The sequence below is a fragment of the Sinohyriopsis cumingii genome, chromosome 12 (genome assembly GCF_028554795.1).
Source record: "Sinohyriopsis cumingii isolate HCF-2022 chromosome 12, ASM2855479v2, whole genome shotgun sequence".
In the NCBI taxonomy this organism is placed as follows: Eukaryota; Metazoa; Mollusca; class Bivalvia; order Unionida; family Unionidae; genus Sinohyriopsis; species Sinohyriopsis cumingii.
In genome coordinates, this window is record NC_142972.1 from 14,714,874 (window position 1) to 14,728,728 (window position 13,855).

At 41.7% G+C, this 13,855-nt stretch overlaps 1 protein-coding gene across 1 annotated transcript in view; it reads right to left on the bottom strand.

The window, feature by feature from the left end:
* LOC149786027 (E3 ubiquitin-protein ligase TRIM71-like) overlaps positions 1 to 12,102 on the bottom strand; it is a 69,973-nt gene extending 57,871 nt beyond the window's left edge. Inside the window, exon 1 of the mRNA XM_089976315.1 lies at positions 11,319 to 12,102. Within this exon, the coding sequence (XP_089832441.1) occupies positions 11,319 to 12,098 (780 nt within the window). The 5' untranslated portion in view covers positions 12,099 to 12,102. The remainder of the gene's footprint in view (positions 1 to 11,318) is intronic.
* Positions 12,103 to 13,855: the final 1,753 nt, after the last annotated feature.

Sequence of the window (13,855 nt, forward strand, 5' to 3'; positions counted from 1 at the left end):
CACGCGCAAAGGGCATCACCGTAATGCCAGTGTCGTTTACATCACCCAAAATTTGTTTCAACAAAGTAAAGCCCATCGCACCATCAGTCTCAATGCGCATTACGTGGTCTTGTTTAAAAGCCCTCGAGATAAATCGCAAGTGCAAGTCTTAGCCAAACAGTTAGGAACGCCTTGGCTAACTCAGGCGTACGACGATGCCACTCAAACGCCACACGCCTATTTACTCGTCGATTTGAAACCTACCACCCCCGAGGATTTGCGATTTCGTACCCACTTGTTTCACCACTGGTGCCAAGACGGAGGGCCTGTCCTGTACACGTCTCCGTCCTCGACTTCATTTCACTCCCCATAAAAAAATTTCTAAAAACCTCAGACCCTTTTTCGTCTGTCTCACACAGTGTGAACATGACGTCCCTTCAGTCGCATCTTCCCGTCAAATTGATTCGTGCCTTGTATGGCATCAGTCGAGAAAAAAATCCACAAACAAGAGCTCGTGTCTTAGAAGCTAGTCTCAAAGAAGTCTTACGATGGTTCACGGTGACGGCACGTCAATTACTCCAAGGAATCATTCAGATTCCTCATCAAACCAAACGCTTTTTCGATCGAAACAAAGTCGCTTTGGTCCAACTGGCCGATCCCCGCATCGACACTCAAACCAAAAAACAAATCATTTTGAAACCTGGAGGGAGCGATACTCTAGGAGGGGTCATCATTCGCTCTCTCTTAAGATGGGATCCTAATGCCCCCAAAGTTATCCCCAAGACAAAAGTCCAACGAAGCCCCAAGAAGAAAAAGAAAAAGACCAGGTCCCCAAGGAGAACTTCTCCAGTGGCAGGACCCTTCTCTGACCAGACACCACCACCCCGGAAAAAAAAGAAGCCCCCAGAAAAAGAAACAGAGAAAAAGTCCCCAGAAAAAGAAAAGTCCACAGAAGAAAACTAGTCGCAAGAGAGGCACTTCGGCCAGGACACAACCTTACACTCGCAAACCACGACCTGCCACGGCAGTGACTGTGTCTCCGGCAGCCTCACGTTTATCCACTTCTCCGTTGATGACACCCAGAACTGAAGAGTACTTGGAGACGTTGATCACACCAAGAACTTCTCCGTTGATGACCCCCAAAAGAATTTCCCCAGTGGCAGGACCCTCCAATTTAGCGGCAGTGGCTGCTGCTCACAAAGTACCTTCTCCCAAAATCAAAGTCCATGAAAGATCGGGCATATTACAAAGTTTACTGGATTTGTCCAAGCAAGAACGGGCTCGATTTAGTCCGTTACGTACCCCTGCACGACGTGTCATGCCTGTCCTCAAACTGATACGACGTAAAGACAATCAGTGGCAACGCGTTCCAGTATAAAAAAGGCCTGTGACCGAGTAGGGTATCAGTGTTTTCTTTTTTGGTGCTCCTGAAGACTTAAAGATGTCACCCTCCAGAAAACCCCAAGGAAAGAAAAGGAAAGGACTGCCACCACGTTTAGCCAAACATGGGGACATGTTATCTGTCCTGTCCAAAGCTTCTCCACCCCTACGAAAAAAACTCATTCAAACGGCCTCCAAAGAGGTCATCGATACCGTGTGCGAATGTTGTTTGAACGTTTTGAAAGGCACGATTCCTTTGTCCAAACACCAGAAACAATGCTTAGGCAAACATCGTCACGTTCTTCGCCAAATGGTTCAAAAGAAAATTCCCATTCGTCAAAAAAAGATGTTAGTGCAGCGTGGAGGTATTTTACCTCTCTTGTTAGGCCCCATACTGAAAGTAGTCTTGGGAACCACGTTGGGAGGACTGGTGGGAGCAAGATAAAAAGGCCCTCGGAAGTCCCAAGATCTCAGAATCGACCGCTGACAACCCCATGGAAGGACGAAAACTAGCTTTAGTGCCTTACAAACGATGGATGGAATACCATCGGTGGTAAGAACAACGCACCCCGCATTTACCTCCCAATCCCAATCTGAGCGAGATGTCCCAGTTACAACACGAATTGCAGTCCTTGATGGATCGCCAAGATTTGTCCGAAACAGAAAAATCGCAAAAGTACGGTCAACTCTTGCAACGACTGCAACTCTTTCACCAGAAAGCTTTAGACGAAACAGCTCTACCCACTCTGAAAGATTTTAAGACCTTGATGAAAAGTCCAGCACCATCACCAGTAACAGTACCAGTACCAGTGACCAAGACAGAAAAAGGAAAAGAAGAAGAAGAAGAAGAAGAAGGGTTTCAAACTCCATCAGAAAAAGTACGCAAGTTAACAACACCACCTACCTCCAGAATTGGATGGATTAAAAAGATGATGGCCACCCCTTCTTCATCACAAGAGAAAAAGAAAGTGAAGACAGAAGTGAAGACAGAAGTGAAACAAGAACCGATATCCCCCGCTCAGACATCCTCCTCCTCTTCAACACCTATTGCCGGTCGCACACGCAAAGCATTGCAATCCAAGAAAGTACCCGAAGAGAAAAAGAGTAGCATCCTCCAAGAGTGGGTGCCTTATTAACATACCAACCAACACAAAAATAAAAAATGGAAAAAGTCTTAGCCAGCATTTACTACGATCCCTCGCATCCTGCAGGTTACGCAGGAGTTCAAAAATTGTATCGTGCTGCCAAAACTCGACTGAAAAGTCTCCGTTTACCTCAAGTGCAACGATGGTTACAAGAACAAGCTACCTACACTTGACACAAACCCAGTCGACGCAAGTTTTCCAGAAGTCGCACCCGAGTGGAAGGCATCGATCATCAATGGCAAGCCGATTTAGCCGATGTCTCTCATTTGGCCAGCTACAATCGTGGCTACAAATATTTGTTTTGTGTCATCGACGTCTTTTCCAAATTTGCCTGGGTCGTACCCTTGACTTCCAAATCGAGCAGCGAGTTAGTGCGAGCCCTGCAACGGGTGTTGAAACAAAGCGGTCGTCACCCTCTTCGATGGCAAACGGACAAAGGCACCGAATTTCTGAACCAAGCTTTCCAAAAAGAATTAAAGAAACTTGACATTCATTTTTTTACCACCGAGAATCCCGAAACCAAAGACAGCATCGTGGAACGTTTTCAACGCACTTTGAAAGAACGCATGTGGAAATATTTTACGCATCACCACACTCTGAAGTACATCGACATCTTACCGCACCTGGTGCAAGCGTACAACCAATCTTACCATCGAAGCATCGGACGTGCCCCGCAAGACGTGACTCCCGACAACGAAGTGTTGGTGTTTGAGCGCCTGTTTGGTACGTCCCCGACGAGGCTGTCCCCAAGAAAAGTGGAGAGTTGGCCGTAGGAGATTGGGTGCGCATTGGCAAAACCAAACGCACTTTCGACAAAGGCTACTTACCTAACTGGACGACCGAATTGTTTCGTGTCACTGGACGAGTGCATGGTCGTCATCCTACCGTCTATAAATTGGAAGACATGAACGGAGAAGTGCTCAAAGGAACGTTTTATTTGCCCGAGTTACAACGTGTCACCAAAAAAGAAGACGACGTGTACGACATCGAAAGCATTCTCGAACGCAGAACCCGTAAAGTGGGCAAACGACGTGTCAAAGAAGTCAAAGTACGTTGGAAAGGATATCCACCCAGTTTTGATTCTTGGATCGACGCATCGCAAGTCATCGACTATAAAAAGAAGTGACCATCATGCCTTTTCACACATCAGACGCAGCTACGTCGACCACTCCTCCTTCACCTAGTTCTTCTGTGCAAGATTTACAAAAACAACCCTTGTGGGTGTGGTGTGGAGAACGTGTGCCTAAAACGCAAATCGTCTTTTTCTGCCAAATCTTCGTGGTGTATTGTGTCATCGGGGCAGCCATTGCCAATTTGAGTTTGCAACAAGGAGACAAACAATTGTGGACCATTTTATTGAGCAGTTGCATCGGTTACCTGCTTCCCAATCCCTCCCTGAAATTCTCTTCCAACGGGAACCACGGGAACCTTGTGTCCAGTGACAGTGTCAGTCACCACTCCAATAACAATCAGAACCCCATTTTGGGCGGAGACACGCCTCTGACGTCCACTAACCCCTAGGACAGCCACAGAACTCTGGAATTATGAGTCACCAAAACCAATTTTACTTAACTTTACCCAGTGACAGTTCCATGGAGGTGTTTCCCAACAACACGTTGTGCTGTTACACGGCCAAATTACCCCAGGCCATCCCCTTAGATCACGAAGCCCATTGGGAAGTGGCTTTAGTAGAAATGATTCACCCGACCCAAGTCATCAATGTCCTTCCCAATCAAAATTTTTTTGATGTGGAAGTTCATGACGAGCAATTGCAACGCTACTTGGATGAGAACGTCAAATATGACAAGAAAACCCGTACACAAAAGTACACCACCTATCACTTGTCCATTCTCCCAGGCTATTATTTTAGTGGTCATCATTTGGTCAGCACCATAGCCTCCAGGTTTAATGGCGTGTTTGGGAAAGCTTTTGAGCATGTCAACAAAAGTGTCACCATGGAGTACCACAAAGTAGCTCGTCGCTTCTTGATGAAATTTGAGCGGAGTAAAATCATGTCCATTTCATTTTGTCCTGAATTGTTTGACATGTTGGGCGGAGACATGAACATGAGAATGACCATGATGAAGAAAAACGAATTACCCATCGTTTACGACAAGGAGTCTTTTAGCAAGTTATTTCGTGCCCCGGTAGAACTGAATCAAGGACTGAATTTGATGTTCGTGTACTCGGATGTGGTGGAGTACAACGTGGTGGGACACACCTCCGTACCGTTACTGCGTGTCATTCCTTTCAAAGTAGATTCTGCCACGAACGCTGACGAGGAAGGTGGAAACACTTACCACGCCCACAGCGAATTTGTCCATCCTCACTATTTGCCTGTCAGCAAGTCGTATTTGGACACGGTCAACATTGCTATAAAAGGAGATTTGGGACAAAATATTCCATTCATCAAAGGAAAAATCACGGTGAAAATCCATTTTCGAAAACGGTTCTCTCACGACTCGTAAGTAAGTCATGTATCCAGTGTACCGAGGGGTTTCTCGACAGCGAGGACACGGTTTAGGAGATATGTTAAAATCGGCCTTTCGTTCGGTGGCCCCGGTGTTGAAACCGATGGTGACACGCGGATTGCACGCCTTGAAAGATGCGGCACTGACGCAAGGCAAAGAATTTCTCCAAAATGTCATCATCGAAAAACAAAACCCTAAAGAAGCCTTCATGAGGGCAGGCAAAAATGTCTTGCTGCAAACGGGCAAGGACATTTTAGGCCGACGAGACACACCTATAAATGCCCTACACGCTACCGAGTCAGGCATTCAGCAAGGACAAGGCAGAAAGAGACGACGCAGAAAACACCCTTTCACCAGACTTCAAGCTAGAAAGGCCACGAAAAGAAGAACCGTTCGAGACTTAGACGTTTTCGATTATTGAGAAAGAACAAAAAAAATGATGTACCGAGAGTCTTGCGCTTGTTCCAAGTCGGAACTGGATCTGTTTGCCATGCCCCCCACCATGATGACCATGCAAGAATCCCAGTGGGTGGAATTTCACCCCGTCTCCTCACTGACCGATTCCGCTCCCATCGAGTTTGAAATCAAAGGACAGCCCGAAGATTACATCGATCTGAATAGCAGTTACTTGTACCTGAAAGTCAAAATTCTAGATAAGACTGGAGGTCCTATAGACGATGAAGCAGTAGCTCCCGTCAAGAATTTCATGCATTCCTTGTTCAGTGGAGTGGACTTGTACTTGAATAACAAACTGGTTAGTAGCAGCATGGATACTTACCCTTATCGTGCCTACCTGGAAAATCTCTTGACGTACGGAATAGATGCCAAGAACACTCATCTCAATGCCTGTGTGGTATGGGAAGCTGACGAACCTACCAAGTTTGAAATATTGGAAACTGATGAAAAGAAAGACAACAATGATGGATTTCTAGAACGAAGAAAGAGAATCATGGGAGTCGACACAAGTTTAGAACTGATGGATCGTTTGCATTTGGACATGTGGTTGCAAGAAAAGTATTTGCTGAACGTGGTGGATGTCCGCCTGAGACTGAATCGGAGCAGTACCGCTTTCCATTTATTGGCTGATAGTGACGGTTACAAAACCAAAATCCAAGAAGCCAGACTCTACGTACGCCGTGTGGAAGTGTTACCTAAAGTGGTAAACGACATCAGTCAGACGTTGAGCAGAACGACCGCCAAGTATCCCATACGACGCGTGGAAGTGAAAACCTTCACCATTCCCAAGGGACAGCGATCCATGATCGAAGATCATCTGTTCCAAGGACAGTTACCCAAACGTTTGATCGTTGGTATCGTCGAGAATACAGCCTTCAACGGAGCTGCCGAAAAAAATCCTTTCTACTTTCAACACTTTGGCGTGTCCAAAATCGAAGTCAGTCGCGATGGCAAAACCTTGTGTACCCGACCTTTTGAACCTGACTTTACCAAGAAGAATTACTTGAGATCGTACTTGTCCTTGTACGAAGCCACGGGACAGTTAGGAACCAATACCAGTCACGGTATTACGTACGAGGATTATGCAGGAGGCTACGCTTTGTGGGCATTTGATTTCACTCCAGACCAAGGCAGCGACGAGGGACATTTCCACCCTATAAAATCAGGCCAGATTCGTGTGGAAATTCAGTTTAAAGACCGAGACCCTGATGAAAACGGTGAACGTCATCCTGTATGCAGAATTCGATAATACGATAGAAATCAACAGTTTGAGAGAAGTCATCCTAGATTACTAGAAACCATAGAAGACTGTTGTCCCTCTTTACCTAGTGGAGAAACTTTGGACATGAAATGTGAGGAGACTGTGGAAGAAGAAGTGATCATGATGAAGTCGAGATGGCCAGAACAAGAAGCCCATTTAGTCTCCTGTTTTGCCAAACACTTGGTCGAAAAAATGACGGAATTGATCAAGAAAAATTGCTATGGATGTCAAAACGATCATCCCAGTCAAATTCAACACGATAAATGCCTGATGTTGAGTCAAGAAGAAAAATTGGACGAGTATCTGGACGAAGCTTGGAGTCTCATCTCGAACAAAGACGTGTTGCACCAGTGGTATAAAGACTTGCGTGAACATTCTTGTCCACCATTAACCACTCAAGAGATCCATCGTATCGAAGCTCTCCTGAATCAGAGTGAGGAAACAGAACGAATAACCGTTTATTCGTCAGACATTTTCAAGCAAAAAGTCAGGATCGAATTGATGACTTATTATTACCTGTGAAGAAGAAGAAGAAAAAGCACACACAAAACATGGATACCTGGGAACTTTATTACCTTTTGAACCACAGTTCGTATACGGCTTCTTGGAATCCTGTCGTCTGTGCTAAAGATGAACTCCCTCATCGCAAACCTAAAGACCATCAAGCTTACGTGATCAACACGGACGACAGTCATCTCCCAGGAACCCACTGGGTAGCCGTCTACTTTCCTCAAGAAGGATGTGTGGAGTATTTTGATTCGTATGGATTGCCCCCTTTGGAAGACGATATCATTGACTTTATGAGAAGAAATGCTCAAACCACCCGATTCAATAATGTGAAATTACAAGGCACAGATTCCTTGGTGTGTGGACAGTACTGTGTGTATTTTCTGCATCATCGCAGCCTGGGCTATTCCTTAGAACATTTAGTGACTCATTTTGATCCTCGTTCTTCTTCTAGAAATGATGTGAAAGTAGATCGATGGTTTTGTGACCATTATGCTTATCTTTTGTCTCAAGCTAGGAAACGTAGTGTCCATCAATGGCCTAATTATTTCCAACAGTGGAAATCACAATTTCATTCACAACGTTGTCAGCCCTGTTTAAAGTAGACTGTAAATTGAGAAAAAATTGTTTGATGTTTGAAAAAAATGTTTGATGTTATATTGTTGGATTATTGTTAAAAATGTTAGAGTTGTTGTTTAGTGTTAAGTGATTTTTGAATAAAAATGTTGTGTTTTGAAAAAAAATGCCTTTGTCTTTTGTTTAGCTATAAGAATGTTGGATTGATGCTCTTTCATTTCTTACTATCCCTCTCATGACACTCACTGAACGCTGCGGCTCGAAAACCGTGTGGGGGATGTTTTCCTTCACGTCCGCTTTGACTTTAAGAACCGGGGTTGTTTCCAGTCTAACCATCCATTGTCGACTCATCCTCCTACGAAGATGTGCTCCAAACTAGCTAAGCTCAACGAAGCCTACGTGAATTTGCATAGGGTCAGACACAGTCTGATACCGAAGCCAGAAGAAATAGAGAATGTGAGAATGTTAAAAGTCACTGAAGACCTGATAGAAGAGCTCTTCAGAGAAGAAATGAACAGGGAAAAAGAAGAATGGACAGAGAAGTACAGACTTCAGACACAGCAGCAACAGCAGCAACAACAACAACAACAACATCAGCAGCAACCTGAAGCTGACAGAGGCTTTGTCGATTGTCGTATCGACACCAAAGAGTTCTTCTTCTCTTTCCGAAGAAGCAGACCTATCGCCAGAAAGTCTATCCTCAGAGGACATCGCATTCTTAGAAACTAAAAAATAATGCCATAGCAAACAAAAAACAGCCCTTTTCAGGGCTACCCAATACTCTAGAAAAGAAATAACGATCGATTTGCCAATGTGTGTAGGTAGAGTAGTGTGAAAATAAACACTAACTCTTTTTTAAAAAATGTGAGGGTATGTGTTTGTGTGTTTGTGTTTGTAAGTGGTTAAGTAAGTTGGTGTGGATAGCAGATTAAAATAATGTTTTTTTGGTGTTTGAGGTGTATATTAGGGGTTAGATTGGATTGCTTTGCGTATGTGGATAGTCTACTGAAGTGGTTAATAAAAAATTTTAAAATAGTGATGGGCAGCATAAAAAAGTGAGTGAGTGTTTCTTTTAGGTCCTCGCGTTGATGGGTTATGATCTAGGTAAGATCAATTTTATGTTTTTTAGTGGATGTTTTCCTTCACGTTCGCGCTTTCAGTATAAATTGAAACTCGCTCGGCAGTCTAGCTACCCTTGTTGATTGATCAACACCTCCAGAAGAATGAACACCAGAATTGTGAAACTGTTAGAACTCCAGATGTACCTGGAATATGCCAGGCGCATACTAAATGAACTGGCCGCGGAGGCCATTGTCGAAGAAGCAAGAATGAAAGAGGAGGAGGAGGAAAGAAGAAGAAAAGAAGAGGAGAGAAGAAACAAAGAAGAGGAGGAGGAAAAGGAGAGAAGAAGAAATTTCAGAATCCCAGAGAGCGAAAATTGGGATTCTGAAGCCACACATCCTGCCTCTGCACTCCCAAGAAGAAAGGTGAAAGAAGACTGGGGAAGAAGATGCGTGTGTGGCGCCAGGCCAGGAAGGTGCAACCATTAGATAGGTGCATCTGGAGTTCAAAAAAAAAAAACCAACAGCCCTTTTCAGGGCTACCCAATACTCTAGAAAAGAAATAACGATCTATTTGCCAATGTGTGTAGGTAGAGTAGTGTGAATATAAACACTAACTCTTTATTCATAGTGAGAATGTATGTGTTTGGGTGTTTGTGTTTGTAACTGCTCACGTACGTTGGTGTGAATAGTAGATTATGGGTTTCTTTATTGTTTCTTAGCGTATGTGGAGAGTATAGTTTGGGTTATATTATATGAAATGAGAAAAGTGGGGGATGTTTTCCTTCACGTCCGCGCGTTGTTTGGTCATGATCTAGGTAAGATCAATTTTATGTTTTAGGGGGATGTTTTCCTTCACGTACGCGCTTTAATTATAAGAACCCACAGTATTCGTCGTTCAAACCATTCTACAGAGAAGATGGCTTCGAACCACCTCGATAAATTTCAAACATTGCAAGACGTCCTTGACAATTTGGGAATGATAGAACAAATGCTAGTACGACTTAATGAAGACCATTATTCTTATAGTCCGCATAGAGTAAAAATGGAAATTAACAATTTAAGAAAGGTAAAGGATATGATAAGTTGTGTCATGAAGGAAATAAAGGAGGAGAAGGAGGATGAAGAGGAAAGGATAAGAATACGCAAATGGAATGAAAAAATTGAAAAAGAAGAAGAAAATGAGAAGAGGAAGAAAGAAGAGGAGGAAGAGAAGAAGAAAGAAGAGGAGGAGAAAAAAAGAAAGAAAAGAAGAGAAAGAGTGTAGGAGATAAAATAAGAAGTTGGTGGAGAAAAAGAAGAAATTAGAAGCAGAAGAAGAAAACCCAAAGGCCCTTTTCAGGGCCAGCCATATTTCTCGAAAAGAGAATGACTTTTCAATTGCCTACCCCTTTTTTTTAAAAAATTTTTTTTTAAAAAAAAAAATCCCATATTCAATTCCCCTAAACAACCCCAAACTCTATTCTCCCTGTTAAATTCCCCTTGTACGTAAAGTGACCCACAATTTATCGCCATGTTAATTCCCCTTGTACGTAAAGTGACCCACGATTTTTCGCCATGTTAAATTTCCATTGTACGTAAAGTGACCCAGGGTGTTTTTTAATGCTAATTCCCATTGTACGTAAAGTGACCCCATTCACTACTTTGGCGTTGTCGGCAAAATTTCTTGGTCGTCTTATATGATACTGTAAGTCATCAGGGTGGAAGTTTTCGTAAAATCTTTTTTTTTTTTTTTTTTTAGCTCTTTCTGCTATTTTTTTTCAGTTTGTTTGGCGGTTTGTTTTACTGGCGGAAGAAGATGTTCAGTAGCCGTTGCAACTCTTTTAGTAACCGTTGTGACAGATTTAAATAACTGTTCTGCACTTTCTACAAATTCAACTTATGATTCTTGACGTTCTTGTAGTTTTTGTTTAACAGAATCTCTCAGTGGAATATATTTTTAATTGCTTCTAGTCGTTCTCGAGCTAATCTAGTTGCATGAGACTCCAACGCAGGTGCCATTACTCGATATAATTTTATTTAATTAACAGCAGCGGAGAGGGTGCGAGTGTAATAAAGTATCACTGTGGGTAAACGCGCGCGCATACCTGCTAAAAAAAAAAAGACGACAAAAAAGTAACCAAAAAAAACCCTAACCAACCAGATAGAATCTTGGAAAGACTCCGGGAGAGGCTCTCGAAAGTTAGAGGCTTCGGTTTCACGTTATCGGCGTAATTTTTTTAGTTTTCGTAAAGGCTTTAGTTTTCAACGACGACGCTTCTAAAATGAGTTGGGTCCACCCTCTCTGCTGCTGAGATTTTGATATTCTCAGTGATTTGATGCTGATTTTCGAATCAACTATTTCCCTTTAGTCAAATCCTAAAGTATCAGTCAAGGAGAGTCTGAAAGGTCTGCATGGCCTATTTTGTCAAAAGGTAAGGTAATGGGGCTACGCATCTTCTATTCACATACTTTAGCAAAAGCTTCGAAAATCAATACTTACAGGATCTTTTTCGGTTGAATCTTTCATCGTCCCAAACAAGCGAATAAGTTCAGGGGATTTTATTTCCGCTGGAGCAAATAACTTTTGATCTAGGCGTGTTGTTGGATTGGTGCTTAACTTAACGCCCGAAAGACTCTGCATAACATCCGGACCTTTCCTGATCATGTCAATATATGTACCTTGCTCGACTAATTTTTGTGCACTTTCTTTAGCACAAGATAATATTTTTCTTCGGTTCTCTACGTCTCTTGAAAAACTGGCATTTTCTTTTCGAAGTTTGTCATAAACAGATTTGATATTGTTCTTAATTTTCACAACTTCCTGATCTAGAATTGTTAGCAATTTTAAATGTTGCTGAACAGCTGCTTTCATTTCTTCCTGCTCTGCATTATTTATCTTAGCTTCAAGCTCTTTGCCTTTTTCTGTGGAAACATCTAAATGTTTTTGTTTCTCTATGCACTGATTCAACTCGGCCTCTAATTTTCTTTTAATTTCAGCTGCAGCGTCAGCTAAGGTTTTTGCGGCATGGGATTCGTGATGAATAGCTTTGCACAATAGGCAAATGAGAACATTACAAGTTTTGCAAACCAGTTTTATTTCTTCTTCCACATGTTCCTCACAGAATATTCTTCTTCTAATCTTGCCCTTCATTTCAGGATCCAAGATTCCCAAATCACATATTTTATGGTGTTTCGACGTCTTGGATTTTTCGTGATAACTACAACAAGTCTTGCATAAATTCTCTTCGCAATCCAAACACCTTCCGCATGCCACGTTCATCGGGCCACAGGGAAACTTTTCAGTGGATTCGATATCGATGTAATAGTTTGTCTGAAAACCGGAGACACCTACCTTCGGTAAGTCCACACATGTCCTGCAAAGGGGACAATGAAATTGACCATTGCTAAGGTTAACACTTACATAATCCTCCAAACACTTGTAACAGAAACTATGGTGACAGGGGAGTAGCTTAGGACTCTTAAAACTGTTAATACAAATACTGCATTCTTGTCTCGCGGACATTTTTAGCAACAGGGGACGCCGCTAGAGGGCACTGGCTAGCATTATTAACGTTTTCTCAAAATGTCAACCTCATTACACCCGATATTTTCTCCGCTTTAATATGTAAAAAGCCGACATTATTACATCCGAATGTATTCATGGTTGAAAGGTCAAATGTCTATATTTAGCGTATATGACACTGGGCTATTTCTACAACTTATTCAGCGGAAAAAAACGAAAAACGAATTTTTCGAAACGCTGAAAAACTAAATAAACGAGCATATACGCTCACCTAAGCCTACTTTTTAAATACTTTGGAGTTCTTTTTACGAGGATATGTTTAAATGTGTGCGAATATTTACGGAAAACCCACGAATGACGTCTTTTTCAAAGGTCACCCATGCCAGCAAGAACGGTAACTCTTCCCGGCACATGGGTACGTACAAACTGTAAACAATGACAAGAATACGACATCATTTGGGTTCAAAAACACACGAAAACTTGATTGTATGAAAAGGCAGACGTTTATAGCAAGGAGTCGGATTATATAGACGTACTGTCATTCATTATACAAAAACTTATTACAAAATATTTGTACAACTTTTTTTGTGCAATATATTTTCGAGGTTAGAGACTCGACGGGAGTATCACTCACCACTCAGTGATACTAGACGTATTTATAATATGTATGTGGTTGTGATCACTGAGATATTATCAATGTCAGTCATCTGTTCTATTTACGATTCTTATCTAGAGACACTGGTATTACAATTAAAATGTTCATGTTTTGTAGGGACGGAAAAATTTAAAAGTTAAACTATTTTTCAGAATTTTGAAGAATGAAAACAAATTCATTTAAAATTGTCATACCATTTTTTGTGAACATTAATATGAATATTGTCATCATAAGCCAAGGAATAGAGAATCGATCTGTAGTATTTCTCCATTTAAACAAATACATAATCATAAACATTTCTTGAGTTCCAACTCAGTGCCAGTTTCTTCTCTGTCTCTGATACCACAATTGTCTTTACTTCATAAACTATGTAATATTGCTCAAAACAATGGTCAGAATTATTATGAAACTATTGCAAATTTAGGACATCCAGAATTTAATGTGCACCATCCTAAGTTGACACTGTAGAAATCCTGACTTACTGTAATGAAAACTTACTGGAAAACCTTTTGTCATTGATTTTATTTTATAGATATGAAAACTGACCAAATATATCTTATGATAACTAAATTCTAAAATAGCAATTGCTATTTACTAAATTGTGATTTCAGATAAATATATATGTACAAGAACACTGTAATGAATATGCACTATTGGTTTTAAGAGTAATGTACAATTTCAACTTGGTATGACTCATGATTATGCTATTTCATGCAAAAATGTCAGGGGGCGTGTGATAAAAAGGCACAGAAAGTCTTCAGAAGTACCTGGAACATAGAAAAAGTAAATTTATTCTTGAAGCTGAATGTTCACAACGCATTTATATATAACCATATGTAAAAAATATGCAACTTTCAGC